Consider the following 27,910-nt stretch of genomic DNA (forward strand, 5'->3'; position numbering starts at 1 on the left):
GTAACCAATATTTAATTGGGGACATCAAGCACTCAACATGTCTTCATTCAGTCGATATTGAGACTATATTTACATTCTATTTTCATAAGAAACCAAACACGCACAGTATAAACGCAGACAATAATATGACATAAACTAATTGTCTAGAATAAAGCTTGTCAAAATAATAAAATCGTGTAGAATGTCTCTTTGAAGCTAGACCTAAAAAATGATAAAAAATATAAAGTTCAAAAATACATAGCTTAGAAGAAAGTGTAAGTGAAAGAATAGAAAATAATCTAGCCACAAAGAGTGTTACGTAATACTTATGTAAAGAAATAATTTGCTGGAATGTTACAAATCATGAAGATATGGGTAAAACCTTTACTACACTAAATTTGCACTTTATGTAATTTTTAAATGAAATGAAAATTAATGTTTTTCATAAGGCGATCGACTTCAGAAACTATTGAGATTAATATTTCACACTCGTTTAATTAGGATACAATCTATCTGCAAATATCTAAATATTCAGCTTAGTAAAGACATACCCAATTTGCCTATCGGTTCGGTGACAAATCTTTACTTCATGAGATCACCAAACATTAAGATTAACCGTTTACATAGCGATAATAAAGTCAGTCACCTGGCCACTAAGTACATTTTGTGCAATAAATACAATTTACAAATGCCATAGAGAAATCAATTCGATTGTAATCGCTAATGAGTAAGTATAGTCATAATCGATTGATGAATACATATACTAATGTTTATACATTCTAGAGAAAATTCATGAAGTATTATAGTGTATTGAATATCGCGTTAATCTTACAAGTTGATCTTATGACTAGATTGAGCCAGTATTCATACACAATCACCGCACACAACTCAGAAAAACTGACACAAATACAAAATGTAGGAACAACGAAGAAGTTCAGTATTGAAAATATATTAAGGTGTATTTATACTATATATGTACCTTTGGTTATCTATTTCCATTGATTGGGTGTTATATATTATTTCTTACAGATTCGTTCAGCTTTCGTTTCATCGTTCAAAGCGAGCGTTACGCCTCTAAATCACTACAAACTATTCAGATGGCACCGCTAATAGCCAATAATCATTGTTAACGTCAGTCATATAGTTCACCATACAACTATTATAATGGCAAATACATAAACTATCAAACGGAATATCGAATATCTTCGACATAATTGTTAATTAGCGCTGACATATTTGACTAATCTTACGCTAACAGTTCACACGACATAACACTGAATTTTACATTTACCTAAGCAGAAACTAACTCAAAAAGATTATATTTAAACCAAAAACATACCGAGACTAGGTATTCGCGCTTAGCATACAGATTAGTACGCGTTTTGTAAAATGTAAAGGCAACGCCCTAAAGTTACGTGGAGATAGTAAAACTCGTTTTAGCACACAAAATTTGGAAACAAAACTCACAAACGTCCAAAACTGCAGTATCTCATACTCTACTTCTTCTTGGCTTTCTTTTCTGCCTTCTTGATAGCTTTTAGGTGTTTCTCGTGAGCGTTGCGTAGTTCTTTGAGGCGTCGCTTCATTCGACGGCGGTCGTCTCCACCTAGACCCAGAAGCTTGAGGTCTGCAGAGGCCAGGGTCAAAAGCAGGGCTCCGTCAACGCCACGTGTGGCGAAGGCGCCAGCGTGACGATCTAAGCCCTCGCTAAGACTAGAAACCCATTGCCAGACCTGGAAATAACATTTTTATTATATAGGGTTCATTTAAATTAAGAGTTCATATTATTAATTTAGGGAACGTAAAAGTTTTTTTAATAATGTGATTATAAAAATATGAGATGAAAAAAATCTTCTTTAACTTTACAATAACACTAGAGAAATGAGTAATGTGTAAGTTGTGTTAAACTAAACAACAATTACATTTAAAGCATCTTTTATTTATTCAGTGTTTTGTGAGAGTAGAATTAGGACACAGTACCGATAATTTAATTGCTTGGTTGAAATAGTTAATTTTTTATAGTTTAGCTTTATATAGTTTGTATTTTTCTAGTTTCTTTTTTAATTTTATGGTTGTTTGTATTATTCATTAACACTGTCTATTCTATCTACTCAATTTCGCTGGTCGTGTCCACATGTTATAGGGCCGCCACAGCATTTTTATTTTTGTAAGTACGTCAATTTGTACACATACGTGTTTCTCCTAATATTGTGGTGTGTGTGAGTACTTTCGAGTTACTTCCTAATACTCATGTATTGTCAACTGACTGTATCATATCAAGTAAATAAATAAAAAACTATACTTGCAGATTTTATAAAAATTAAGGCAAAGTACAAAATAGATTCAGATATCTGAGGCCCAGACCTAAAAAGTTGAAGTGGGTGTTATTTAGATTACAATATTAAATGACATTTTTACCTGTTGTTTAGACCAGAGGTTAACAGGCGTAGGATGAGGCTGCGGCGAAAGACTGGCCTCGCTCACCGCCGTCGAAATCGGCTCCCACACTTCGCCGTCCACTACACAAGTCGGAGCTTTCTTCACTGTACCGTTTGGAGTTATGTTTTTAATAAAGTTGTATATATATATAAATGGGAAATGTTAAAATAAACACCACAAGCAAGAAAACACATATAAAACAATAACCGTCACCAAAAAGCTGAATGTTAGAGCCAAATCAACGAACGAGTGATTTAAATTTAAATAAATATTAATGTATATGGGATAATGAATACATATAATATAAAAACTCGAAGAATAAAATAAAAATCAAAGTAATATTCAACACCAAGTAAACCACAGATTTAGGAGTATAAAAAAACAAATTATGCTAAAGAAAACGCAAAATAGCCAAAATTGTGTTAATTTCGGCTCGGAGGACAAATTATAATATTCTAATTTCTTCAACTTATCGCTATATTATAACCTAGGCTTATGTCTGATATACCTCTAGCGTTCGCTTCACTAACGGCCTGTCGTATTTCATCGACGAGTTCGTTAGTCAGTTGCACGGGATCTGGATGGGGTAAAGAGTGGGTCTGATGACCCAGATGTGCCCCATGGCCCCCTGGGAGAGTCCCATGGCCCCCTGGGTGAGTCCCATGACCCACGGGGTGGGACGGTTGGGGCGAAGAACCTGCTAGTCGTCGTTCTCTTTCAGCCAGCACTTGCTTCAACTGCTCGGCGAGAGACGCGGCGGGTCCTAATCAATATCAGTACCACCCATTGTTATGATTACATTAGACACACCCAGAAGTCTAGGCTATTTGAATAATTAACTCGCCTAGATTCTAAAGCATGACAGTAAAAATTATGAAATTCAGAATACTTAAAAAGGAAATCTATATATTCCCTTTGAAAGTAATATTTTTTACTAGTTGAAGGTTTTATTATTTATGGGTATCAACCTCATGCATCAACTTTAATTCGTTTTTGACATCCGAAGGGTACGCTTACCGCCAAAATAGCAAATTTGAAGATCGGCTGTTGTAATTTTTCTCTACGACCTTCTCGCAGAATTTAAAAATCGGTATGGGATGTAAATTTGAAAATCTCAATATTTTTAAATGATGAATGATAATTATAGGATGTGCATTTTTTGTGCTGGTGATTTCACACACAAAACATTACATAACAAAAGCAAGCCTAGAAAGTGAGTATGTGTTGTTAAGAATGGTTTAACTAGCAAAAACGTTAATACATAATCATATTAGCAACTGCAACACAGATACTACAATTTTGTTTCCGAATAGTTATTAAATATAAACATTTTGTGTTTCTTTGTTCGAGGGACGATGTATTAATTGGTCATCATTGCTAAACAAATCAAAAAGAGACAACACTATTTTTGATACATTTTATCAAAATAATATGACTTACCCGTTAGTTGGTGGTGTCTGAGATCTCGTGAATAAAGTCCATCATCTGTAGCACTACCCACGGAGCTACCACAGCTTTGACGGTTATCTCGCTGATGAAATAATAATTATATATATTGATAATGGATTAGTTATACCATTAAAAATAGCAACTTAAAGTGACCCACCCCCCACTTAGAATGCTGGCCTTGCAAAAGTATTGTCGGCTTATAAAAGTTGGTACGTTTTCTATTAAAGGACCTTATGTCGTATTAGTTCGTAAATACTTCGAAAGTCACTCCAGCGAACATATTATGGTCTGCGGTAAAAATTACTGAAACGATCAGTTGTGGACATACGATTAAGTGAATATAGATTGAAAAGAAGATAGTTTCTAAACGGAGAAAACCAGTATTTAGAATTCCATTGCTTTTTGGATCTAGAATTGTCTAATCCAGCGCGGAACAAACATTTTGTTACCTGTATGAGAAAATAAATAAATGCATTTTGCAACTTTTCGCATGCAAAATAATTAAGTAAAAACTAAAATCCGTATTCGAAAGAATAGAAACAAAAGAGAAAATGTGTTTCACGCGTAGTTATTTTTTTGACAGCCAGTACGTTTTCATATAACAGTCGAGATCAATCTCTTTGGTGATTGAAACTTTTAATAAGAATATTCACATTCCAAATTTAAATCAAGCGACCAAATACAGCATTTTGATAAGACGTGATACAAATTATATGAACTTACAGACACGTGTGATGCGTGCGCCGGTGCTCCAGAAGTAGACTCGCTCAAAGACTCATCTGCTGAGTCATTGTATGAGTCATCTAAGCCGTCATACTGAAAATTTGTCAAAAAACAGTTAATATAAATTTATTTTAATGTTTCTTAAAAAGCCACCAAAACCAACAAAACCTATTTATAATATTTCTAGGGAAATATGTTTTGTCACAAATTTACGTACATTGCGAAATTAAAACGTTTAAAATATACACACTAGTGTGTTAAATCTTCAAGAAAATTCTCACAAAATATCGATATAATTTTATTTTCTGGAATATAGAGTACAATTTTTTTTTGTACATTTAGAATCGATTCTAATGTATGTTGTACTTTTAACCTTTAAAACATACCGAACTAGCATTGCTAAGCGAATGAGGCGATTGCGATGCGTGGCTATGCGGCGCGTGGTGCCTATGCCTGGCGATCTCAGTTCGGGCGCGGTGTACGGACGTGTCCAGTAACGACGAGCGTGGAACGGCCGCGTCTAATTCGCGGGACAAGCCGGCTTCGCTCGTTGACGTCACGCTTGTGCATATGCTGCCCCCACTCCTTAGATATAAGGAAACTTTTTAAAGCTTGACAGGAACCGGCATGACGGATAATATAGCTTTCATTTATATATATATTAGGTATCGAGTTTGTCGAACAGTAAAAGTGACAAAAAATGTAATTGAGCACTGCTGCGTCATCACACGCACACACTTACATAAAATCTAAGTAAAAAGGCAATGTTTCAAAGGACTATGCGGTACAACGTAATCAGGGTAAGATTAGATTACGTATTGGATTTGACGTTAAGGAGTCATACTTAGCCTAGGTCCTGACTGAACTAGGACTGAAGATGAGTGTATTGACAACAACCTTTTGTTAGCTCAGATGATCGCTGCATCAATTTATTGTTATACCAAAAATCAAAGTATTCCTTTTATCATCCTTCATTAATTAAAACAGAAGTTCACTAACATTAAAAAAAATTATAGCAATTAAACCAAATATAAAAGTAACTTACATAGTTTCTGTGATTGTGGTATGCGCAGTTGTAACGGTCACGTTCGTGACAAGCGTAGAGTTTGCCGACGCCGGCACGTGCGTGACAGGCGGTGACGTCACATTCGATACAGTCGCGTAGATAACGGGCGAAGACGTGACTGGCACGTTCGTGTCAGTCGTCGCTGTCACGTCACCGATATCGGGTGCCTCTCTACGTTTCTCTGACTTATCCACTTTGGCGTATTCATCCTCTATAGGCGATAGATCGGAGAGATCGCTGTCTGAGCTCCATGGATCTGAAATCATTAAATTTTGTAAATGTAAAATTAGAAGCATTTAATGTATATATAAACCTTATTTTGACGTTTATAAGTGTACACTGTTACCTACATGAATAAATGATTTTTGTTTGTTTGTTTGAATAAATATTGTGACGTTTATTTAATATGACGATATAATTAAATTACTTCGTTTATCTGTAATTAATATGTATCATTTTTAATAAAATATACAGCGGCAATTGTTACTAAAACGATTTTATTTCTAAACTGATTTTAATTTAGGAGTTATTTTAAAGTCTCCTAAGTAAGAAGTAAGAGAAGTACGATACGATTCGTATGTAGAAGTAATTTTATATATTTCGACGTCCATGAGTCATACAATTAGTCTTGGCAGTGGCACTTAACGGAGAAATCGGTTATACGCTTTGTAGGCGCCAACAGTGGCTGTTTAAAAGTGCCTCTTAAAACTACTCCAGATCGACTTACCATTAATAAGTAGCGGATCTGGGTCTGCTTTTCTTGGCAAAGGTGGAGTTTCTCTACGAGCAGAAGGCTCGTGAGGTAGCATTACCGGCAGACCTGCCTTTTTCTGAGTTTCCTGAAAATTTTAATTAGACCTTTAATTGTGATAAAAATAAGCATTTACCAAAACAAAATAATCAGGAAAATTAATAAGATTTTTAAAATTTGAAATAACGGAAAGGTAGTTGATATTTTTTTTTGGGCCATAAAATTAGTTCAAACACATGATACAACAAACAAACATACTAAAAGCAGTACCGTCCCTATAACATGCGGACGCGACCAGCGAAATCAAGTACAAAAAACGGTTATAGTACAAATAATAATAAGAAATAAAAACGATAAATTATGAATTTTTAAATCAATAATTGAATTATCAGTACTGTGTCATTAGAGTTTTATTGTCATCTGAACTGCAATGTCATTATGGTTTTCCTATTAATTGGAAAGTTTCTGACAATGTTTGTTAGACGATGTGGGATATGGGAAATTCAAAACGCTATGAATAAATTATATTTCGTAACCGCATGAACAGAAGTCATGCTAAAAACTAACCAGCAATAGCACCTCAAGTCTGGCAACTCGATCGTGTAACGCAGAGAGCGCAGCCGCGTACTCCCTGTGGGCCTCCCGCAACGTATTGCTCCACCATTCTTCACGAGCACGCACCATTGAACGCGTACGTCGCCATTCGCGCAGAGCACGTTTCGCCTGAGAAAAATTCAAATTTTTTTTTATTTTTTTTTATTGGACCACAAAATTAGGACAAACACATGTCACATCAACTTACATACGAAAATATAAAAAAGCGGTGCCGTCCCTAGAACATGTGGACACGACCAGCGAAATTAGGTAAATACAATAAAGTGTCAAAACAAAAAACAAACAAAAATCTAAAAATAATAGCTATAAAGAATTAATTAAAGAATTAACCAGTTCGTGGTTTTACAAGTTTCAACCAAGATTAACTGAAATAATTGTTAACAAGTAGTTGCCTGCTCAAAGGCTCACCTTTTCATACTTGTGCGTGGCAGCAGTGGCTGAATCTGCAGCCCTCGCGAGTGCCTCCCTCAGAGTTTCCACATCTTCGTGAGGCGGCGCCCTTTGCGCCCACCACTCGCGCATCCGACACGTTATCTCCGCACCGCTGCCGCCACCGGCCTCCATGCCTATCAGCTGTAAATATATAAAACATTTAGAGTTTGGTATTTATATGTCTAATATTATTCATAAGTGTTTGAGAGCAAAAATAAAATAACTCTCATATAATAAAATGTGCAGTACTTGTGTAAACCAAAGACCGATTTTCGTCGACTAACTTTAAGGCAAGTGGCTCGCGTATGAAACATGTATGTAAATGGATTTTGTTAACTACATATTTACCACCAATTCACACGCAAATAAGGTTATATTGTCAAATTGGAGTAATTTTGTAAATTATTATCCACATCACTGATAAATATTTTTCATCAAAAACATCTTTACTTAGTAAATTTAAGCTATATTGGTAAATAATTCAGGTGATATTACTAAAAGATGCTGCACACAATAAATATTTTTTTTAGCACTTAGTTGCTTAGTCTAACCGAGTAATTTTCGATTGCATTTTTTAAGATTACTTAAAAACGCACACCCACACATACCTCAACAAATAAATTATTCGTACATTGTCTTTGTTAGTACATCATGTTCAGGATTCTTGTAATTTTTATATGAATTAATATAGTCAGTCAAAAAGGAAAATTAAAATTACTATTTAATAATCATATCCAAAAGCTTTACCTCATTAACGAGTGACTTGAGCTGTAATATATCAGGATGTCGGACAGTAGCCGCAACTTCAGTTGTTGGATGAGTATCCTCTTCTTCAGCAGCTTGTCTCCTTTGCCGTTCACGGTTTGCTCTGAAAATTATTTATTGACGTGACAACGTCTTATAAATTGGTTTGCCGGATGACAATTCAAGAAACTGCGTTACGCTCCGCTCACGTTATGCGCTCACAATGAGAGCGAGTGAGAGGCACGCGTCCCTTCCACTCGGGCATGGTTAGCCCGCCTAAGAGCGAGAGAGACAGACATAAAAAGTGATTCATCCTTCTTCCTACTATACGAATAAATATTCACATTAAAATTATTTTACCACTCAAAGTCGTTGTCACGTAAAACTTTCGCCCGTATACCGACTTTACAGGCAACCAATTTTTTTTTCTTTAGATTTTAATACGTTGAATAAGCATACACGTGGTAAGTGCGTATGTTGCGAACGACGTATAGGTAACCAACGTACGTGTACGTTGTTTTCGAACACTTTAAATTGTATTTTTAATGTATATGTATAAATTTCGTTACAAACGCTATAGCTGAATAAATTTCAAGCAGCAAGTTAAAAGGATAGGCCGGTAAATTCTTAGAAACTAATTTTCAGCGAAATATAGTCTTATACATGTAAAATTAATGAAACATCAGTTTTCTTTGTAGGAATAGTGAAATTTTCAATAAAGACTTATTATTATTAATTTTCTGTATATAATTAATCATCTGAAGCATTTTACACGTTTTATTTTAATATAATAATTTATCTTCATACCTTTCCTCTCTTTCTCTATCAGCGGCAAGAGACTGACGAATAAGATGGGCCACTTCACTGTTATCAGGATCCTTCTCTCTTCCGATCAGGAACTTCACTGGCCCAGATGTGTTTCGAAGGACTGATGCGGCATATGCTTGAGTTACCCCAACCTGAAGTACAAAGGAGTAAGGGTTTAGTTTATCTTGTCCTATTTATATCGAAATCAGTTAAAATTTACTTGTTTTGACCCACAACAATTACGGACGGTACATTAAAAAAAACATATTTTTTTATTTTTTCACTCCCACATGTTGTTACAACATGTATTCTGAAAATGTTCAGTTTAATCATAGTAACGCTAAACATTAAAGCAGATTTAAGTGCCACCAACTGACAGCTAGCCAAAATAATGTAATTTATAATATTAAAAAAAATCCTAATAACGTATTACATGTAACTATGTATTTGCGTGTTATTCCCACGAGAATGTAAGTGCGTGCTCCTATTTCACCATGCATACATATGCTGATAGAGGACAAATATTTGTTTTTATTTATTTATTTTATTTTTAATTACCTAAAAGAATAATTTTGAAAATTTTCGTCACAATTAATATGAGGAGCATATATGTAGTAACAAACAAAAACTCACCAAACTCTTCCCATCAACCTCTATAATCTGATCGTTGACCTGTATACGTCCATCTCTTGCGGCGGCCCCACTCTCAGTGATGGTTTTTACGAAAATACCCAATTTCTCTAAACCTGCATCTGCGCCAACTCCCATACCTTTGATTTTATAATAAAATAAATTATTATCATCTTGAGTATTAAGTATATATAAGTATATAAGTAGGGATGCCAACAGGTTCGAATTTAATGACGTGGAATAAGTGATACCTATATTTTATATTCCAAAATAAACATATTTTATTGTTATTTTTTTAATTTGAATTAAATGTTAATTACTATGAAATGAATGAGTGCCTGCTGGCTATACTCTAGGAACATAACTCGATGATTTAGGTAATCAACATCAATCAAACTACGAAAGCCTGAGTGAGCAAAATGTACAGCCTCGTCTTGTACAGGACGATGCATATGTAAATATATTTAAATACAATATATATACATGTATATATATATAGCAATATTTAGTACAATATTTATTTCAGTCTAATATACAGAATAAAAAATAAAATCATAAATTTAGAAGTGTTTTACTCGAAAAATATGCTTAATCATAAAACTATATTTAACTAGTAATCTATAAAGAAAATTTTACACTGTATTAGGGACTACTGTTTCGATATTTTGTGCTACTCCATTTATCAAAAAGGATAATAATGTAATGTGCCACATAGCGGGACATAATAATACCTATAATAGACAATCCAAGTCCGTCAGCACCCTTAACGAGATCTACCGGAAACACGTGCATCTTCTCCACTCTCTTCTCGAGCTCGTATTCAGCAGACGCAGCCACCGGGTCCACATCTTCATTGCGGCGATCGTATTCCCGGACAGAGTGGGTTGAAAATACTTGCATTGGATTCGTACTGAAAGATGGTTGGCACATTTAAACTAAATGTCTTTGACGGATTGAGAAAAAAGTAAATCACCAAATTTTTTTTATTAAACAGAAATAAATCATGCCGTTTTCCTAGTATAAAATATAGAAAAGGCCATTGGTGCCGAGGATCGAACCTACGACCTCAGGAATGAGAGTCGCACACTGAAACGACTAAGCCAACAGTCTGCTTTTTTACGAATAAAAACCCAAATTATTTTTATTATATCAATATTATGGCAATATCGAGGCCTCAAAATAACCAAAATTTGCGATAATATATTTAAAATAAACACTGTGATTTTAGTTAAATTTCTTATTTTACTATAAATTTCCTTAATGTCTCAAACAAAGATATCACCAAGAACTTACCTAAATTTAACTCTACTGCTCTTTTTCACAAATACTGGTGGGTAGTAATCATCATCGTCATCTTCTTCTATTGGTGGGAGACCAGCGACCTGGACGAAAAAGAAAGTAATTTTATTTTTAGCTACTGAGCCAATAACAAATTTTTAAACGTGTCGGTTAGTTTCCGTTGTCAAAACAAGTTTAAATCATATTATTGTTATTCATGAATTTTGTTTCTTCAGAAAGACAGAGTAATAAATAAATAAATCTTTATGTCCTAGATGCGACAGACAGCCGCATGCAGAGGCCGTTTCAGAGGAGAGGAATCAGTCACCCACGTAGTCCTGGAATGCGAGGCTGTGGCTAAACAACTAACAAAAATCCTCGGAACAGTGACTTCGCTCCGTGAAAGAAGTGCCCAAGAGATTTCTGTACTTCTGGAATGAGCTAGGCTGGCTAAATTAGCCAGGGTTTTACGCAGTCCACCAACCATACCAACATGTCCTGCAGGCCCTTACGGTCTTCACCTGCATTTGCTCCAGGCTCGTGCCTAGACGATGAGAATAGGGCAATGTTTTTTTTTATAGAACAGGCAAACGGGCAGGAGGCTCACCTGATTTTAAGTGATACCGCCGCTCATGGACACTCTTGATGCTAAAGGGCTCGCGAGTGCGTTGTCGGCCTTTGTACACATTTTAATTTTTGTAATTTTAATGTAGAAACACATGTTCTGCTGTTTGTATGATTGCTACAGCTGTATTAGACTCACTTCAGTATAAAAGTGTCCATCTTCGAAGTAGTGAATTCCATTTTCCTCTGCCAGTTCTCTGAGCGACCTTGGCGGGTAGCTCTCAAAAACATTGTCCGGTTCCGTCGCTTCCGGTTCCGCCTCCGCTTCGTTCTGTATCGTACTTTCGAGCGGTCTCTCCGCTTCGGTTTGCTCCGGTTGAACGCGCGCGTCGCCGCCAGCGCCCGCGTCCGCTTCCAGTGAAACGAATTCGTAGCTCTCGTCCACTGACTGCATGCTGCATATATTTTTTAAATACTTATTAAAATTTAAATGTCACAAATGTACTAAATAACATATAGATAAACACTTTTTAACGGATCGAAGTTATGCATTATTGTAAACTTATAATTATTTAAACATAATTTTAAATTTAACCGACGTTTCGCGTGCTTTACAGCGTGCGTGTTCATGGTGACATAAATGGTTAAATTTAAAATTATGTTTAAATAATTATAAGTTTACAATCATACAAAACTTCAATTCGTTAAAAAAGTGTTTTTCTTTAAATGTGTAAAAGTTATGTTAATAAAAGACAATACCAATATATATATAATCATTTCAATGGTAATCCGGTTATATTGACCAAATTCAAAGGTCCCGGTTGAATTCTATAATACCGCTTTATAAAAAAAATCATGTGTGCACTGCAAACTTTAAATTAAGTTGAAATGAAGTTTTCACTTCAAAAAGTTTCTGTAAAATTGAAAAACATCATCTAGTTTTATAATTGAACTACTTACTAATTTTATTAATTTTTTTTAATTTAGAAAATTAACTGAACACAAGTTAAAGTTTATACAGTGTTCTATCTCATTTTCTCCCACGTTAAATCTTATGAACTTGTGTGTCTTTTCACTGTCGCTTTTTTCCGTTACATCCGAATAGAAATTACATCAATTCTACAGAACTTTCACTTCAAAACCAATTTTATGTTAATGGAGAAAAAATGATAAATTTTATGTGACAAAAATAAAATGTTTTCTTTTATACACGAGTATATTAATCAGAAATTCAATACAAACCTCTCATAAGAGAGCATGGACTGGTAGCTGTCGTTGAGCGAGACACCGTTATCATGAGGCAACGCGTGCGGCGACAGCATCGCCACTATCTCTTGCGCCTGCTCATCAGACAGCAGAGCTTCTTGCCTAAAATTCAGTTTCATTTCGATAAAGACAAGAATTTAATGTAGATTTTTTTATCACGTTCCACTGTAATTATAGCTCCATACCCGCCAGAATGCTTGACCGTACAATAATTGGAGTTACATATAAAATACACTCTTCATAATTAATGATTGCATGTGATCCTCTTAATATAATTTTTTTTAATAATAATTACAGTAAAGAAGACAATATTAAAAAAGTATTTGTTATACCTATGTAAACAATAAAGTCACGCGTAACATTTGCCAGAAAGAAGAATGAAACAGTTCGCATGAACCGAGCAAGCTTACCTAAGTTTTTTCTCCAGAATACTGCGTGATCGGGCAAGAATGAAGCGTTGTGCAGGCAGCATGCAAATGATAAAAAATCCACGTTTAATTCAAGTAAAAAGCACGCAATAGATCTCTCATCGCACATAGACACATGTACAAAGATTGGAAAATAAATAAATAGCGTGCAACAGAATACGATTAAACAATATTACGACGTATAGGCGCCACTGGTAATATAACGAGACTCAAAACATATAGTAAAGGAGAAGAAAGTATGCCTAAAGTAGTGCAACATAATAAATTAAAATTTTATGACATCGTTAACATCGTTAAATAATTTTACTATGCTATTTAAGATATCGTAACTGCCATATAATATATGAAATCTATACGCGAAGCAAAAATACGATGATTGTATTCGATGATAAGAAATTAGGAATAAACAAAATTAAAAGCACAGTTATAACAGTAATTGCATTGCATTGTAATTGGCATAGTGCTTGAATCACGCACCTGGAGCTTAAAAGTATTTCAGCTTCATCTGGCGTCATACTGTCAGGCTGTTTGGCGTCTGCATCGTCGTAATCTGCGGTATCACTGCCGCGTGGCTCCGGGGGGTTATCCTCCGACACACTCCATTGGCTGGTGGTCGATTTGTCGAGCACCTCTATGGAGCCTTGACTAGCTTCGCTTACTACTACACCCGAATCCTGAAGAATATAAACATTTTTTTTAATAACAAAAGCGATACACCGCTGTTAAACGCGCAAAACATGTATTTTATCATAAGTAAAATTAATAATAAATCATTACACTAGACAAACACGTTTTAATACAGTGAAATGTATTTTTTCTATGACATATTTGGGACAGAGTACTCCATAAGGATTCCAGCAACATCAAACATGCCCTACAACTTATTGGAAATGAGCAAAGCACGTAACCCTTTATACAGATGACAGATAGTCTAAAAAATCAACCGAATGGGCTGCTCCAAAAGAAACAAGGGCAGACCAATAGAGCCGACGAAATGGTAGCTGGAAAATACTTGATGACGACGGCACAAAACAAAAGAGGGTGGAAAAGTCAGTACCGGATAAATTTATAGTAAAAAAAAATATTTAATATCTATTGTCAAAAAGGCTTATTATTGTGATTATTTTATTATACTCGATAAGATTTTCTTATATACATATATTCTATAGTGTTAATATCATGCACATATATCTTTAAACCTACCTGCTGCTGAACAGATAATGTATCTGGGTCGGATCTGGCTCGTTCAGCATCACGGATATCGCGCGTAAGTGGCAGAGGAGGCTCCCGGTACTCTGCGGGCCGGAGCCTGGCCACCACTTCTGGTGAGGGTTCATTGAACCCACCCTCGTCTGAGACACTGGGCGTCCGAGACCTTGTACGGGCAGTCTCATCTGCCTCGGACGATTTCCGACCTCCGCCTACTGAAATTGGAAACAAGTTTATTAATATTCAATTAACCATATATTTTTATTCATAGTATGGAGTTTTGAGTATACATAACAAAGTTTTAAGTTGTTCAAAAATTATATCTCTTGTATCAACATTCAATAATTTTTGACATAAGACAGTCATACATGCGCGAAGATTGAATCTTTTCTTCAAGGCATTTTGTTAGTAACTTTGTGACTATGTTATACAATGCATACGTTTTAATATACGCTAGTTCTAGTAAACCAATTCATAAACCATTTTGCAAATTGAACCCGGACAAGTACGTATACCTACAACATTGACTTTCAAATAAACATTGATAACGCTATCGTCAAGGTTATTTTTTTAATATCTATTTCTGTTTCAATTATTTTGTATCGTCACATAATATATAAGAAAATATATAGATCTCGATGTAATTAAAATCAATTTATCGTTTATTACTGCCACGTGAAAGAATTGAGGTTAGAGCGTTTTCACATTACCCGATCCGATATCGGTGTCGGACGCCGATCCGATATCGGGGAAAGTAAAATGTATGAAATATGTACCTGTCTTTCATATTGTCCGGCCCGATATCGGATATCGGAGCCGACACCGATATGCTGGCGGCACTATCGGACACCTGTGAGCCGTCGGGCGATAATGTTTGTATGTGTGCTATACGTGTATCTAAATTGTCTCTGTGTGCGTAGTCCCCGATGCGTGGCGGCCATTGTTTACAGTTTGGTAGTCATCATGGCGTCGTCTTCATTTAAATACGATATAATATATAATATAAATACGATATAATGAGATGAATTAGCAAATAATTGAATGTGGATTCACTCATACGAAAGTAATTAAAAAACTTGCTAGGTGCTTTTTGTAGCTTGCTAAAAAGAGTATAAAAAGCTCCCTCTGAATATCTAGCTTCCACGATGGGATGTATCCAATACTGTCTGTGAACAGATCTTTTTTTGCGTCTCAAATATAATAGATAAAGCAAATAAAGTTTTCTATTATAGTCTGCCATGATGACCTGCCCGCACTAAGCTTATAGAGCAAATGGCCGTATCGGAACGATTTTGTCGGAAATATGTGAAAATAGCATATGGTGTCGGCTAATCGGATATCGGTTATTGGGTCCTACACCGATATCGGATCGGATAATGTGAAAACGCTCTTATAATGAAACGATGTTAATACTATTCTAAATTTAAAATGAGTTCATCCACAGGTACCCGTCATTAGGTCATTAGCGCACCTATGCGCTCATTTAATAAACATCTTTACATTAAACAGATACAAAATGCCTACTTTGTCTACTACCGTCATATTTTAAAGAAAGGAATAAGTTATAAGATGCCGACTTGAGTGGATGTTATATAACTCTTTAGTACTCCTGTTGCTCTAAGAGACAAATATTTCGTTAATAATTTCATACTCCGAGCTATCAATTTTTAAACGGGGAAAAAAATAATTTCCTCAGGAAACAGTTAGCGCATTGTAATAGTATAATAATATTTCAATTATGCAATCAAGTCAACAAATGATTATTTAATAAAAAAAATAACAGCTCTCCCGATGGTTGATTACGTGTTCAATATTAAAAACGAAATAAAGTAAAACATTGCTAAAGCGAGGTTTTCTATACGTTTAATATAGAAGCATACAATTCTTGTCAGTCTCGTTGTTACATAAAAAATGTATGCTTTATTAGTTCTATTTGCCAGTTCATTGATGCGACCCGGGCTTTGTTAATTAACACTTGTCAGCATTCAACGGAGCTTTGTTTACAATTAATGTTCTACAATTCTTGCTACGCTCTAACGATAGAAGAAATTTCACTTCGAGCGATATGAAAAACTTTATTGTACTTCAGATAAGAAACTGCGATATGAAAGATGACCTAATAAGTTTTCTTTTCCGCTTGAACCACTTCGTAAATGATTGTTAAAGCTACTTGGTATTCTTATTAGGTCAAGATTCCTAAATAGGCCGTCAAGATTTTATAAAGTATCAAGACTCTTCCCACACAAACATTAAGTGGATATTTTAAAATTTATTTAGTAACCCACGAGTTTTTTTATTTCTTTTAACGTGGTTCTTGCTTCTAAAATTATATAAATAAAAAGTACGCAAAACGAATAAATAGTTTATATCAAAATTAATGTCTATCATCACTTAAAAATATTGAGACAAACGAAAAAATAGCAACATTAAAATTGTAAAATTTTAATATTTTCTACTGACGACTTTTGTATAGTACGGATTGCAATATCGCCATTGCTTGATGACATTGTTGTCTATAAAATAAAAATTCTATATCCTTGAGTCTTAACAAAACAGTAACTTACGATAACAAATTTCTATAAAAGTCTACAACAACCTACCTACTTTAAAAGACTTCTATATGTATATATGTATATATTTGCAATGATATGTATTTGTTATACATCGAGTTCTCTGCTTTATGTCTATATAGATAAAACGAGCTACAAGTTTTAGGAAGTTACTAACCAATACAACACCCGCACAGGCGCATACCGTCGGAACCTCGGTGCGGGCAACCCTTAATGACTTCATCCCCATTCCATCGCAATCTCTCGCGTACACTCACGCGCACATTTAACTCTAAACGACGTATTTTGGCGACACTGGGTCACTTAACTATACACCCACTTCAGACACTCACAAAACACTTCATCATCACACGTTTACTTTGAATGCTGGTCTTATAAGGTGTGCAAAATAAACGCCACGATACGTAAATAGCGATTTCGGGAGCGAAAATGTTAAATAAAAACAACGTATCGGTACTCGTTTAGTGATATTTAAGAACTCCCTCGTACTCAGACATAACATGAATATGGCGGCAAGCTTATTGTAATTGTGCCAGTTGAATAGAGTAGAGGTAGGGGCAGGACGGCGTCAGTCGAGTAACTGCGCGGAGGCGGCGCCGGAGCATCTAAATCGGGATCGCAAGTCTCGCTTCTCAAATACCTTGACTTCCTCAATATTACATTGAACCCGCTGAACGCGAGACCGCCAAACGTACGTCAATCCACACCCACTTATAACAGACTACAATTTGCGATGTTTTTATGTGTCAAGCCAAGAACGCTTCTGCCCATTTATAATGTAAAAAAACATAATTAGGTGCGACCGTGTGGATATCCGATACAATTTAAGAATACTCATTTGAATGTTTGACCACAATCTTTTAAGATTTCCTAATTATTAATATTTAATAATAAATGAGATATTTATTAAATTTTAGACAGTTCTTGTATGTTTCTCATATGTTTATTAATATGTATTAGCAAATCAAAATGAATCCTTTTAATAAAAATATTGTCATTAACTAACTGAAGCGATAATCATGCGGTTACACCCTATCTGTATATCTCAATACAGTTTTTATTTTCGTTACTTTTCTATTTAAATATACATAAAAAAGTGACTAAAAAACAATGTTGTTGTATAAGGTATGTAGTGAACAGATAAAGAGATAACCGTGATAAGCTCTACACCAAAAACATTTCAAGATAACAATAAAAGAACTCACATTGCGATGGAGAAACCGGCGCTTCGGATGTTGAGCGTGGCAGGCTGTGAACGGGCGACGCTAAGGGCGATGTGAGTGGTGACCTATGTGCCACATTCACATTGACTGGTGACTCGGGTGTCGAAGACCTACGACTAGCCTTTTCCTCCCAATCACCACTGCACCGCGATGCCTCCTCGTTTTCTTCCAAATGGGGCCTAGGTACAACATCACACACATCCGGTCTTGTAGAAACTAATGCTCCGACAGGTTCACCATCTGCAACTATTATTTTAGGGGACGAAACAGGGGATTTATCCACTGCTATTATATCAACTTTTTCTTTATCAGTCTTTTCATCAAAACTTTCCAATGGTGGCGAAAATTCTTCTGGTAAAGAAGTAACCGGCGAGATGCTATCATTATGTGCACTTTTATCATCTGGCACTGGCGGCGGTGGAGATCTTGGCATTCGTATGGGGGCTGATGGTAATATTTTGTGAAACTTAATCGGGGATACATTTCCTTCGCTTGATAAAACAGTAGTAGACGTTGTTATAGTCGATACACGCTCCACAACTTTAGCAGAATGAGAGTACATATCAGTTCTAGGAAGTGGTTTTATTTCGCGCACATCATCTTTCTCGGGTGTTACCAAACTTCTTGTTTCCGTAATTTGTATAACAGCGGAATGAATTTCTGCTTTGGGTGATGGTGAACTTCTTACGGTGGGTGATTTTGCAGTATTAGATCTAGGAGAAGGTACTACAGGTGCGACGTTTTTAACAGGACTAGGAGATTTCGCAACCGGTACGCTTCGATTCACTAAAGCAGTAGGCAGGGTAGTTGGTCGCTCCAAATGAGTGTCAATCGCACCTGGAGAAAGAGGCGGAGTATACACTCGCGAAGGAACCACATATCTATCAGTTTCTTCTGGTGATTTGCGATCTTGGGCTAAAAATTTATTTTCTATTTTCTCGTTTTCAGTTTTGGCAGGACGAGATTTATTAAAGTGGGAAGTCCAATTTCTCTGCTTTTCTATTAATTCTTTATTAAACCGTCTATCAGGTTTCTCTGGCTTTGGAAGTACACTAGGTTTGACTGGTTTTGGCGGTGGTTGTGCAGCACCATTTGACAATTTGTCTCCATTAATTGCAGAGGCGTATGGCACAGTCGGAGGGCCATGACTTCGTGGCGGACTCACGGAGCCGGCAGAGCTGGATCGAGAGCGGGATGGAGCACCTGGTGATACTCCGCGCGTTCCAGCGAAACTGGCGGCAGCAGAAGGTGACTTTTCGATCCGGAAACCACGATTTTCTTCACCTAATTTTTCAAATAACGCGCGAGCATTATTAAACCTAGCCAAATGGCTCTCAGTCCTCACAACCGTAACGTCCGTTCCTCGCATGTCTTCGTCGTCTCTGGAAGGCATTCCTTGAAATATATTTGCTATTTTTGAAACTTTAGTGCCGTGTACACGTTTTTTGCTCTCCTCCATACTGGCCTGGTACGGCCTCTTTACTCCAATCTGAAAATGAGATATTAGAGTTAGTGTGGTTTACTTTCTCATGACGTTACCACTGAATAAATAGGCCGTTTCTCCAAATGTAAATTTGATAATAAAGATAAGGTACAACAGTTCAGGTTGTTCGCGCTCGGTGCAAACACTAGCGCACACGGCGCTATCACTCACGACCTGACTCTGCCGTGTACCGAGTAATTTAACTTGAGATAGCGATATACAGCTGATAACAACCTTACTCATACATATTAAATGAATAGGCTTTTTGACATTACGATCTTTAATTATAACAACATTAAGTATATAGAAATTGCAATCAAATAATTAATGGTATTCATATCAAAACATTTGACGTATCGGAACTGAAACATTTAATCGAAACAATTCTTCTTGAATTTTCAATTTTCATTTATTTAAATCTACAACGTTCGAATAACTGTTATCATAATATCTACCGACACACGATGTGATAAGATAATGTAAAATGTATTGATAAGGCTTCAATCACTAATTAACGATGCATTGTTTTCATAAATGTATCACGAACAAGTAAAATATGAATATTGTATTAATTTGTGTAACGGTTGTAAGTGTTTTTTTGACAACTAAAGTATTTTATGCACAGACGTGTGAAAAAGCCCAGACGTGCATAACTGATTTGACGGAGGAAGATTGCGGTGTAGGGCTATATACTTTAACACGAAACAGTCACATATTTAACTGCTGTCCAGGATGCACGCTCAATGCACCAGAAGAAGAAGAGGAGGATGACGATTACATAGGTAATTGCATTTTTGATTCGTCTTTTTACAAATCTCTATTTAATAGTACGTAACGTTTTAGTAGGTTCGAATACATACAAAGACGTCATATATATAAATAGGCTATGACAAGTATTGTTTAATTTACTAAATAAACCTGAAATATGATACTAATAGGTAGAATACAATAAATAAATGCTGATATAATATTTCATCTCATATTTTTAACTAGACCATGAGTGCATGCCACCCGCAAATTGCCTGCCCGACGGTTCATTTTCACCTGTACAATGCAAAGGCGATTCATTTACTGGCAGGTAAGTCAATACCATTATGAAATCGCATAACTCCTTTTCTGGAACATCCGATATATGTAGACGATTTCTATTATGATGTATGTAATATCCGTGAAATATGCAACTGAGTATCGTATAATTTTTTGCCAAACGATTAATGTATACAAGAAATCAACTTGTACCGCTTTTATGGTTTCTACCATATAATGTACAATTCAAACCAAAAGTCTAGGTAAAATCTCGGTTTACATAAGCCACTAATAAATTTATATGTATAAAAAATAAAAAGGTTTAAATAAAACATCATCATTTTCCTTATGATAATGCATTGTTAAATATAATATTAAAACAACACAGATGTTTCTGCGCGGATAAAAAGGGTCGAAGAATATTTGGACAAATGTGGAGGAGCGAAGCGAGCGAGATGACATGCGGTATGTTTTTATTACAATTGAAACTCACCTGAGCCACAATCATATTTAAGAAACAGGAAAAACAAATCTAAATCCCAAGCATCATAACGTATGTATTACAATTTAGCAAAAACAAATAAATAATATTTATTGCGAGGATTTATATTTCTAAACAACACGCAAATTTTGAAAGACTTTAGACATGTTGATTTCCATATATTGTCAAAAACTTCAAGTGTCAGTCATTTAACTTAAAAAAACAGTTACTTTAAATATCTGTGGCAACAACAACATATGTAAGAAAGGGGAACCATCAGTCATACTTCATCTTTACTTTCAGCTTGCAGCAGAGCAAGACGAAACTTAGAGGAGGAAGGAAACGTTGTAACCTTACACTGCACATCCACTGGGGATTACGAACCTCTACAATGCAACCAAGGTATGTGCTGGTGCACTGAACCGAAAACTGGACAGCCGACAGTGACTCCTGTCCCAGAGAAGGACATGACAATGTTGCCTTGTTGTAAGTATGTAAATTAGGCGTAAGGTCAATGTAATGAGTGCTTAGTGCACCACTAAAGAGGAGGATGCAGACAATTTTCAAATGAATGTTCATTATTCGCTTATTTATAAAATCACGTCATTGGCACTCATCATCATTTCTTATTTACCTCCAATTATAAAGACAGTTCCTCATCCGTCGGTGAGCAATATTTAAGACGATGCGAGAGTATAGCATTCGCCTTATCAACCATACAGAAAGAGCAAACGGAACATGGAACCAATTTCTACGGCAATCCAACGACATTCTGTGATTATGACGGAAGTTATGGCGCTTATCAAATTGAGAATGGAATGTAAGTACCACCATATCCATTTATACAAATCCTACTCTAAGTTAAGATAACTTCATCACGACTATAAAACTACTAACGTCTATTTTTTGTAAAATATCGAATACGGTTCTGATAACCCAACGTAACTCCAAAATAAGTGTTTTCGTACATTTTGCCTAACCAAACCTAACAATAGAATATTATGTGCGTATACCTATAGTGATATATGCAGCGTTGCACGCCAATATGTATTTCAGAAGTATTTTCTTCCACTCCCAAGTAATAAAAACTTATTAAGACTCGAACGACCTAAATTCGGTGAATGAAAAAACGTCTGCTTGCTAAATTTCCAACACTTAAAAGTCGGGTGTCAAAAAATGCTACACCAGTTTTTCCATGACACAATGGAGAAGTACGAAGACAAAACTAAAATTATGTTTTTATTGTAATAATAATAGTGTGTTCTTAAAAGCTTATGGGAACTTTCAGAGCTTATTGTACCGGACGTGATGGGAAAATTTTGGGATCCTGGCAAGCTATTGTGAACGAAATGAACAACATGAATTGTAGTAAGTAACCGAACTACCAACCATTAAACAATCTTACTCTATAGAGTTTGCTACTCTCCTTTAACCACAACATTTCCTTAACGATCATAAGGAAGTTGACTAAAATAGAATTTGTAGCCGTCCCCACATAATCTATTAATAGTGTTTATGGGAAACCATTCTCAACTTTAAGGAAAATTCAATCGATTTCAGAAAACTATAATTAAACTTTACTTATAAAGTAATATTTAATTCGACATATTAAGATATTAACTGGCCAGAGAGTACTCAATTGACAGATAAAATTTAAGTATTGAAAAGCGATGTTTATTTATTTATACGTTGATCTTGCCAATGAAAACTTCCTCACAGTTACTTCTACACAAGTCTTATTGCAATAAAATCGCTCATTGCCGCACTAAGTATTTGTAAAAAATATTTGAATATTATATTGTTGATTTGACGTTTATCTATTTGTTTTGTTAGTTAAAGATTGTTTACATGTCACTGCCAAGAGACGGAAACATAACGCTACAGTTAGTGCATTGCTGAGCGAATTCGCGGCGACCGGTTTGCGACCATGACCTGATTCCCAACATCTCGTGCTCATTCATTCTTCGTGTTCGGAATGTGAGAGTCATAGGATATGTCCAATGAACTAACTGTTATACAGAGAAAATGAAAGCTGCCCACCTACATATTGCCCGAGCTTTAATCTGCATAGTTTCCCGTACAAACGTGTTTTTTTTATATAAAATAATTATGGCACGAGACGTTTCATTATAAAATAGGTTCAATGGGTGCAGCATTAATGTATGTACATATATGTATATCCATAATAATAAATCCCATTCCACATTTTTATTCACAGACTGCGCTCGTGACTCCGCGTTACATTTCCCGGAGCGAGGCATGACGGTTGCAGAAGTATGTCAGCCTAATGGCAACTATCGACCAGACCAATTTGGAAATGGTCGTCTCTACTGCGTGGACTCCGACGGCTACTCGCTAGAACGAATAGATTGGCCAGAAGTTTGCGTTCGAGCTAGCAACGGAACGGTATAATTATAAATTCGAATTAAGAATTTTAATAAATCTTCTAATATATGTTATATGTACTTTATTACAATGTTAAAAACAATATTTATTGTTTTATTTTGCCCGCCGCATTGTTGGATTTTTATACTCCAAAATTATGTTCATCAACTGTAACTCGTATACTTTTTATTGATCTACGGTAGAAACGTCCGAGATAATGCAGTAAATATTTAGGATTCTGGACTAAATATGATTTATTATACTAAAAAGATAATATGGAATCACGGTAGTGCATGAGTCGTATTACCTAATTTTATTAATTCACCATTTCGAGTAAACTAAAGCATAAGGGTCAAAATATTACATACTTAACACAGGTGTCACAAGTAACAAGCGACGCGCGGCCGCTCGCTCGCCGCGTACTTTCAGCTGCCATCTGTAACAAAGCATAATTATTATTAGGTACAACAAATATAGATTTTTCCTATTATGGTTAATCTGACAGTGAAAACAAAAATAATTATTAATTACCACATGTAACTTTTTTAAAATCAATAGATGTATTGTATTATTTATTCAATAAGGGTTAACATACGATCAATATGTATGTTCACTTTCCGTATAGAATTACGTAAAATGACCTTAAAATTCAATACAGCCGCTACTAGTGTTCATTCCGTTTCAACATCATTGCACGAAAAGTGCACGTAATTAATACTTCATTGACACTTCCGGTCAAAAAGTACTTAAACCACAGTATGACATTTAATATTGTTGAAGTCCACAATATCTTTTTTATCAGTAAATTATCTTGAGCGCTATAGTTACGTAAAAAGGATTCTAATGCCATTGCGTTAATTGGATTAATTTATAAATTAATAAAAGAGACGACCTTAATGTTACGTATTCATTGCGAATATACAAGTAGAAAAAGTAACATGATTGAAGTAAGATTAATTAATATTTATGAATGAAACCGAGGAAAACCTACGTAAACGTCGACTAGTCTAACTTTCAAGTGGAACTCAGACTCTTGTGTATAGGGAACAATATTGATCATAATATATATTTACCTTACTCATAAATTCGATTGAAAAGAAACAATTGCGTTGTTGTATATTAGAAAACATTTGTTTTTAAACCTTATTTCAGATCTTAACCAAATCACTAAATTAACATTTTTTCATCATGTCATGTACATAGTAATTACGAATTTTCTGAAGTGAGAAAAGTTTGTAATAGGTTTAAATATAAAATCTTTTAATAAAAACATTTTTACACAATAACATATTTGTCAGATCATTTGCATAATGGGATCGAAGGTTAAACACGATGATTCACTTTTTTTAATTTGAATAACGAAAAAGCAACTTTTTGTAATGTGTAGGCAACATAAAATAAATACAGTCGTTAAAACTACTTTAAAATTCAATACCTAGGACTTGAATAGTGTTGGAAAACTAATTCAAGATTGGAGTACATCGGCAACGTGTACCTACCTACCATTAAAAGTTGCCTGGTGCCAGTACCGTTACGTATTGTTTTACGCTCTTCTTTATGATATGTATAAACTACATAAATGTTTAAAGATCTTTATTTCTCATTACAAAAACAATTATTTATTTACATGAGAAACTTAATATTACTATGTATATATACGAGTGAGATACACGTCGCCATAAGCCGTCTTAATTTCAGTCAACTGTGTTCATTCTAACATGCATCTTTACTGCCTTTTTGAATTTGTCAAACACTCCAATATTGCGAATTTGAGATGGTAATTGATTAAATCAATTACATAACTAATGCAAATTGTAAATATTGAATTATTTTAATCAGTTTCGTAGTTTGCAATATTAATGCATGATAAACAAAACAAGTGAAGACGTTGTTTACGTCCTGACTAATACAAATACGTATCCTACGCCCGAAACAGTAGACTCGACACTTCATCTCTAACATCACGTTCATTCTTTTTAGAGCTAAGTGCACTACTAGAACATACATCATAGATGTACACTGTAGTCTCGCCCTACTGAGCCGTATGTAGACGGCAGCTTGGAAGTTGGAAGGCCCTTAAGTACATACTTGTAGACTGCGCATGGATTATGACAAACACGGCCGATCTTAATTGCTATTTAAAATGGTTATTTTAGATGTATAGTTAATCGCCTAGCAATTATTGCACCTATCATTGTTATATTCACTTATATCTGTGTTCTCACTTCTCAAGCGAAATCTTGTTTGAGTACAAACTCAAGATTTCTATCAGTCGTAAACTAAGCGTGCGTACCTACGTAATACAATAGAAACAAACAATATTATCCGAGAACTTGTATAATAAGGATATTGTGAAATGTAAATGTTCTATTTAATAATTATGTAATATGTTACTGAATTTACATTAGCTATAACCAAAATTATTTACATTTAGTGTTTTTATTAAACCCTTTTTATGAACCTTATTTGAAAATTGACGAATACTACTTGTATTTTGGAGCGGAACGTAAATTTGCCATATGTAAGACACAATATAAGTTTGAAAAAAAAGATTTATTTTTTTAGATAATATTAAAAACAGCTTCAACGCTTACTACTTGATTTTCAAATGTGTTCTTATATTTAATGGGCTAAGTTAACGAACGGACGAAATGACGAACATGTTGAAGCTTTTGACATGATATTGAGATCAAAACGCGCAATATCGAATCGTTGCTTTGAAATTTATTGGTAACAAGTGGAGGGCGCAAAATTGAGGGCGTAGGGTAGTTGAATATTGAACACTTGATCATGTTACTACTCCCCTATAAATAGCACATCAACATTTTTAAAGACTTTAGTAATTTACAATTTCTATAGTGCAGCACTATAAGAAAAAATTAAAAATAAAGGAATGAAATTGGTAATGGCAACGGTGATAGCCTAGTGGGTTTTGGAAATCAGTCTTTAGTCTGAGGTAGGTTAGGCATGTAAACATTGTAACTGGAAAATAAACAATGTAAGTTGCATAACAAAGGCTAACAACTTGCATATGCAAAACACTAATTATATGCCGAGATTTTTACATTAGTAGAGTTGGTATTTCTAAATAATTTTAAAACATTTATTTATTAATACAGGTTTAGTTATGATTATAGATCATAAGCAGCATAGAATATTTTTATAAAGTCTTTTACAAAGTTTTAATAAATTTCATATAAATAAAAATATCTACGAAATCTTTGTCTTATTTTTTACAAAAAAATCTAGTATATTTTTATAGTTTTATTTTGTGGGAATTTTTGTGATCACAATGGAAATGGTGCAAAAAAAGATAAAAATAGTTCTTGAAGTTATTACTATACTATAACTATATTGATCATGAAAATGTAATATATAAGGAGGAACATAACAGTATTTATATATATATATTTTTACGCCACTATTGTAATGGAATATAGTTCGAGAATTCATTATATTTAATTATTTAGCATGACGGCAAAAAATAATCATCTTGGCTTGGCTTGAGAACTAAATACAACATTCTTGGCTAATAATATGGAGATATGTTAACCCATTAAACACATGAAAAATGTTTTCTAGAATAAAAAAAGATGTAGTATGAGAAGATGTGAAGTGCAGTTAAAATACATATTTTGTAATATATTTGAAAATATTTTTTATAAAAAAATGAGGAATTTTTAATAAATTATTTTTATATTTAAACCAGATCTTTACAACATTCAATCTCCTTTTTTAGTACATATTATTAAAATCGATAAAATCAAGCAAGGCGTAAAAGCAACTAACATCGGTAGAAAACCGATTCAATGGTCCCATAGTACATTAAAGTTTATATGCAAAATCAGATATTAATCCAATAGAAATTAGAAAAGCTACGCTGACCTTATAACAGCGTCACGTTTTCTCCACTTAGGTGCAATCCGGTTTGCCACATCAGAACAAGAATAAACCACATAACAAATAGTATTTTAACACAATTTCTCACTTTTCACCACATATATAAACCTTTATATATTTACTACGTAATGTATCTTGTAAAATTTCCACACCTTAGAACACAAACAGTCAGTAGGTAGACAAGATATTCGAAAGCTTACGGAATTCTAGATGAAAGTATTTGTAAGACGTTAAATATGATAGTTCTTATTAAATTGGCACGAGAAGCAACTGCAATATTTCTTTTATATCACGTTAAAAAAAAATTGTATCCAATATACTAATAATTAAATTTTATACACATCACTGAAGCCGCTCTTAGCTTCACCGCACTTCACTCCCCGACCCCCGTGTTTTTCAATTTTCGGAAGCAGAGATATTGGTGCTCGGACTTCGGAATAATGAAATGTGTTGCCAGTTGTG

General features: G+C 34.7%; 2 protein-coding genes across 9 annotated transcripts; one reads left to right on the forward strand and one right to left on the reverse strand.

The window, feature by feature from the left end:
• Window positions 1-784: 784 nt before the first annotated feature.
• LOC111003022 (neurabin-1) lies at window positions 785-27,861 on the reverse strand. 8 transcript variants are annotated; one of them, XM_045628034.1, is made up of 23 exons: window positions 27,434-27,861; window positions 23,917-23,984; window positions 18,156-19,662; window positions 14,375-14,595; window positions 13,649-13,845; window positions 13,154-13,174; window positions 12,720-12,845; window positions 11,677-11,932; window positions 10,929-11,017; window positions 10,367-10,545; window positions 9,639-9,775; window positions 9,006-9,157; window positions 8,202-8,322; window positions 7,431-7,595; window positions 6,975-7,130; window positions 6,384-6,495; window positions 5,636-5,912; window positions 4,977-5,175; window positions 4,591-4,683; window positions 3,859-3,949; window positions 2,927-3,181; window positions 2,398-2,498; window positions 785-1,712 (listed from the first exon to the last, which is right to left on the reverse strand). In XM_045628034.1, exons 3-23 carry the CDS (start codon window positions 19,630-19,632, stop codon window positions 1,476-1,478), a joined length of 4,662 nt encoding a protein of 1,553 aa, XP_045483990.1. In that variant the 5' UTR covers window positions 19,633-19,662; window positions 23,917-23,984; window positions 27,434-27,861; the 3' UTR covers window positions 785-1,475. The 8 variants fall into 8 exon arrangements, with proteins under 8 accessions (XP_045483990.1, XP_022129059.2, XP_045483989.1 ...); XM_022273367.2 differs by having other exon boundaries at window positions 2,398-2,522; XM_045628033.1 differs by lacking the exon at window positions 13,154-13,174 and having other exon boundaries at window positions 2,398-2,522.
• Window positions 20,155-23,617, forward strand: LOC111003024. Its single transcript, XM_022273372.2, has 7 exons — window positions 20,155-20,438; window positions 20,650-20,734; window positions 21,071-21,147; window positions 21,467-21,649; window positions 21,812-21,983; window positions 22,452-22,531; window positions 23,382-23,617. Exons 1-7 carry the CDS (start codon window positions 20,213-20,215, stop codon window positions 23,573-23,575), a joined length of 1,017 nt encoding a protein of 338 aa, XP_022129064.2. The 5' UTR covers window positions 20,155-20,212; the 3' UTR covers window positions 23,576-23,617.
• Window positions 27,862-27,910: the final 49 nt, after the last annotated feature.

Source organism: Pieris rapae, chromosome 4, assembly GCF_905147795.1.
Source record: "Pieris rapae chromosome 4, ilPieRapa1.1, whole genome shotgun sequence".
Lineage (NCBI taxonomy): Eukaryota > Metazoa > Arthropoda > Insecta > Lepidoptera > Pieridae > Pieris > Pieris rapae.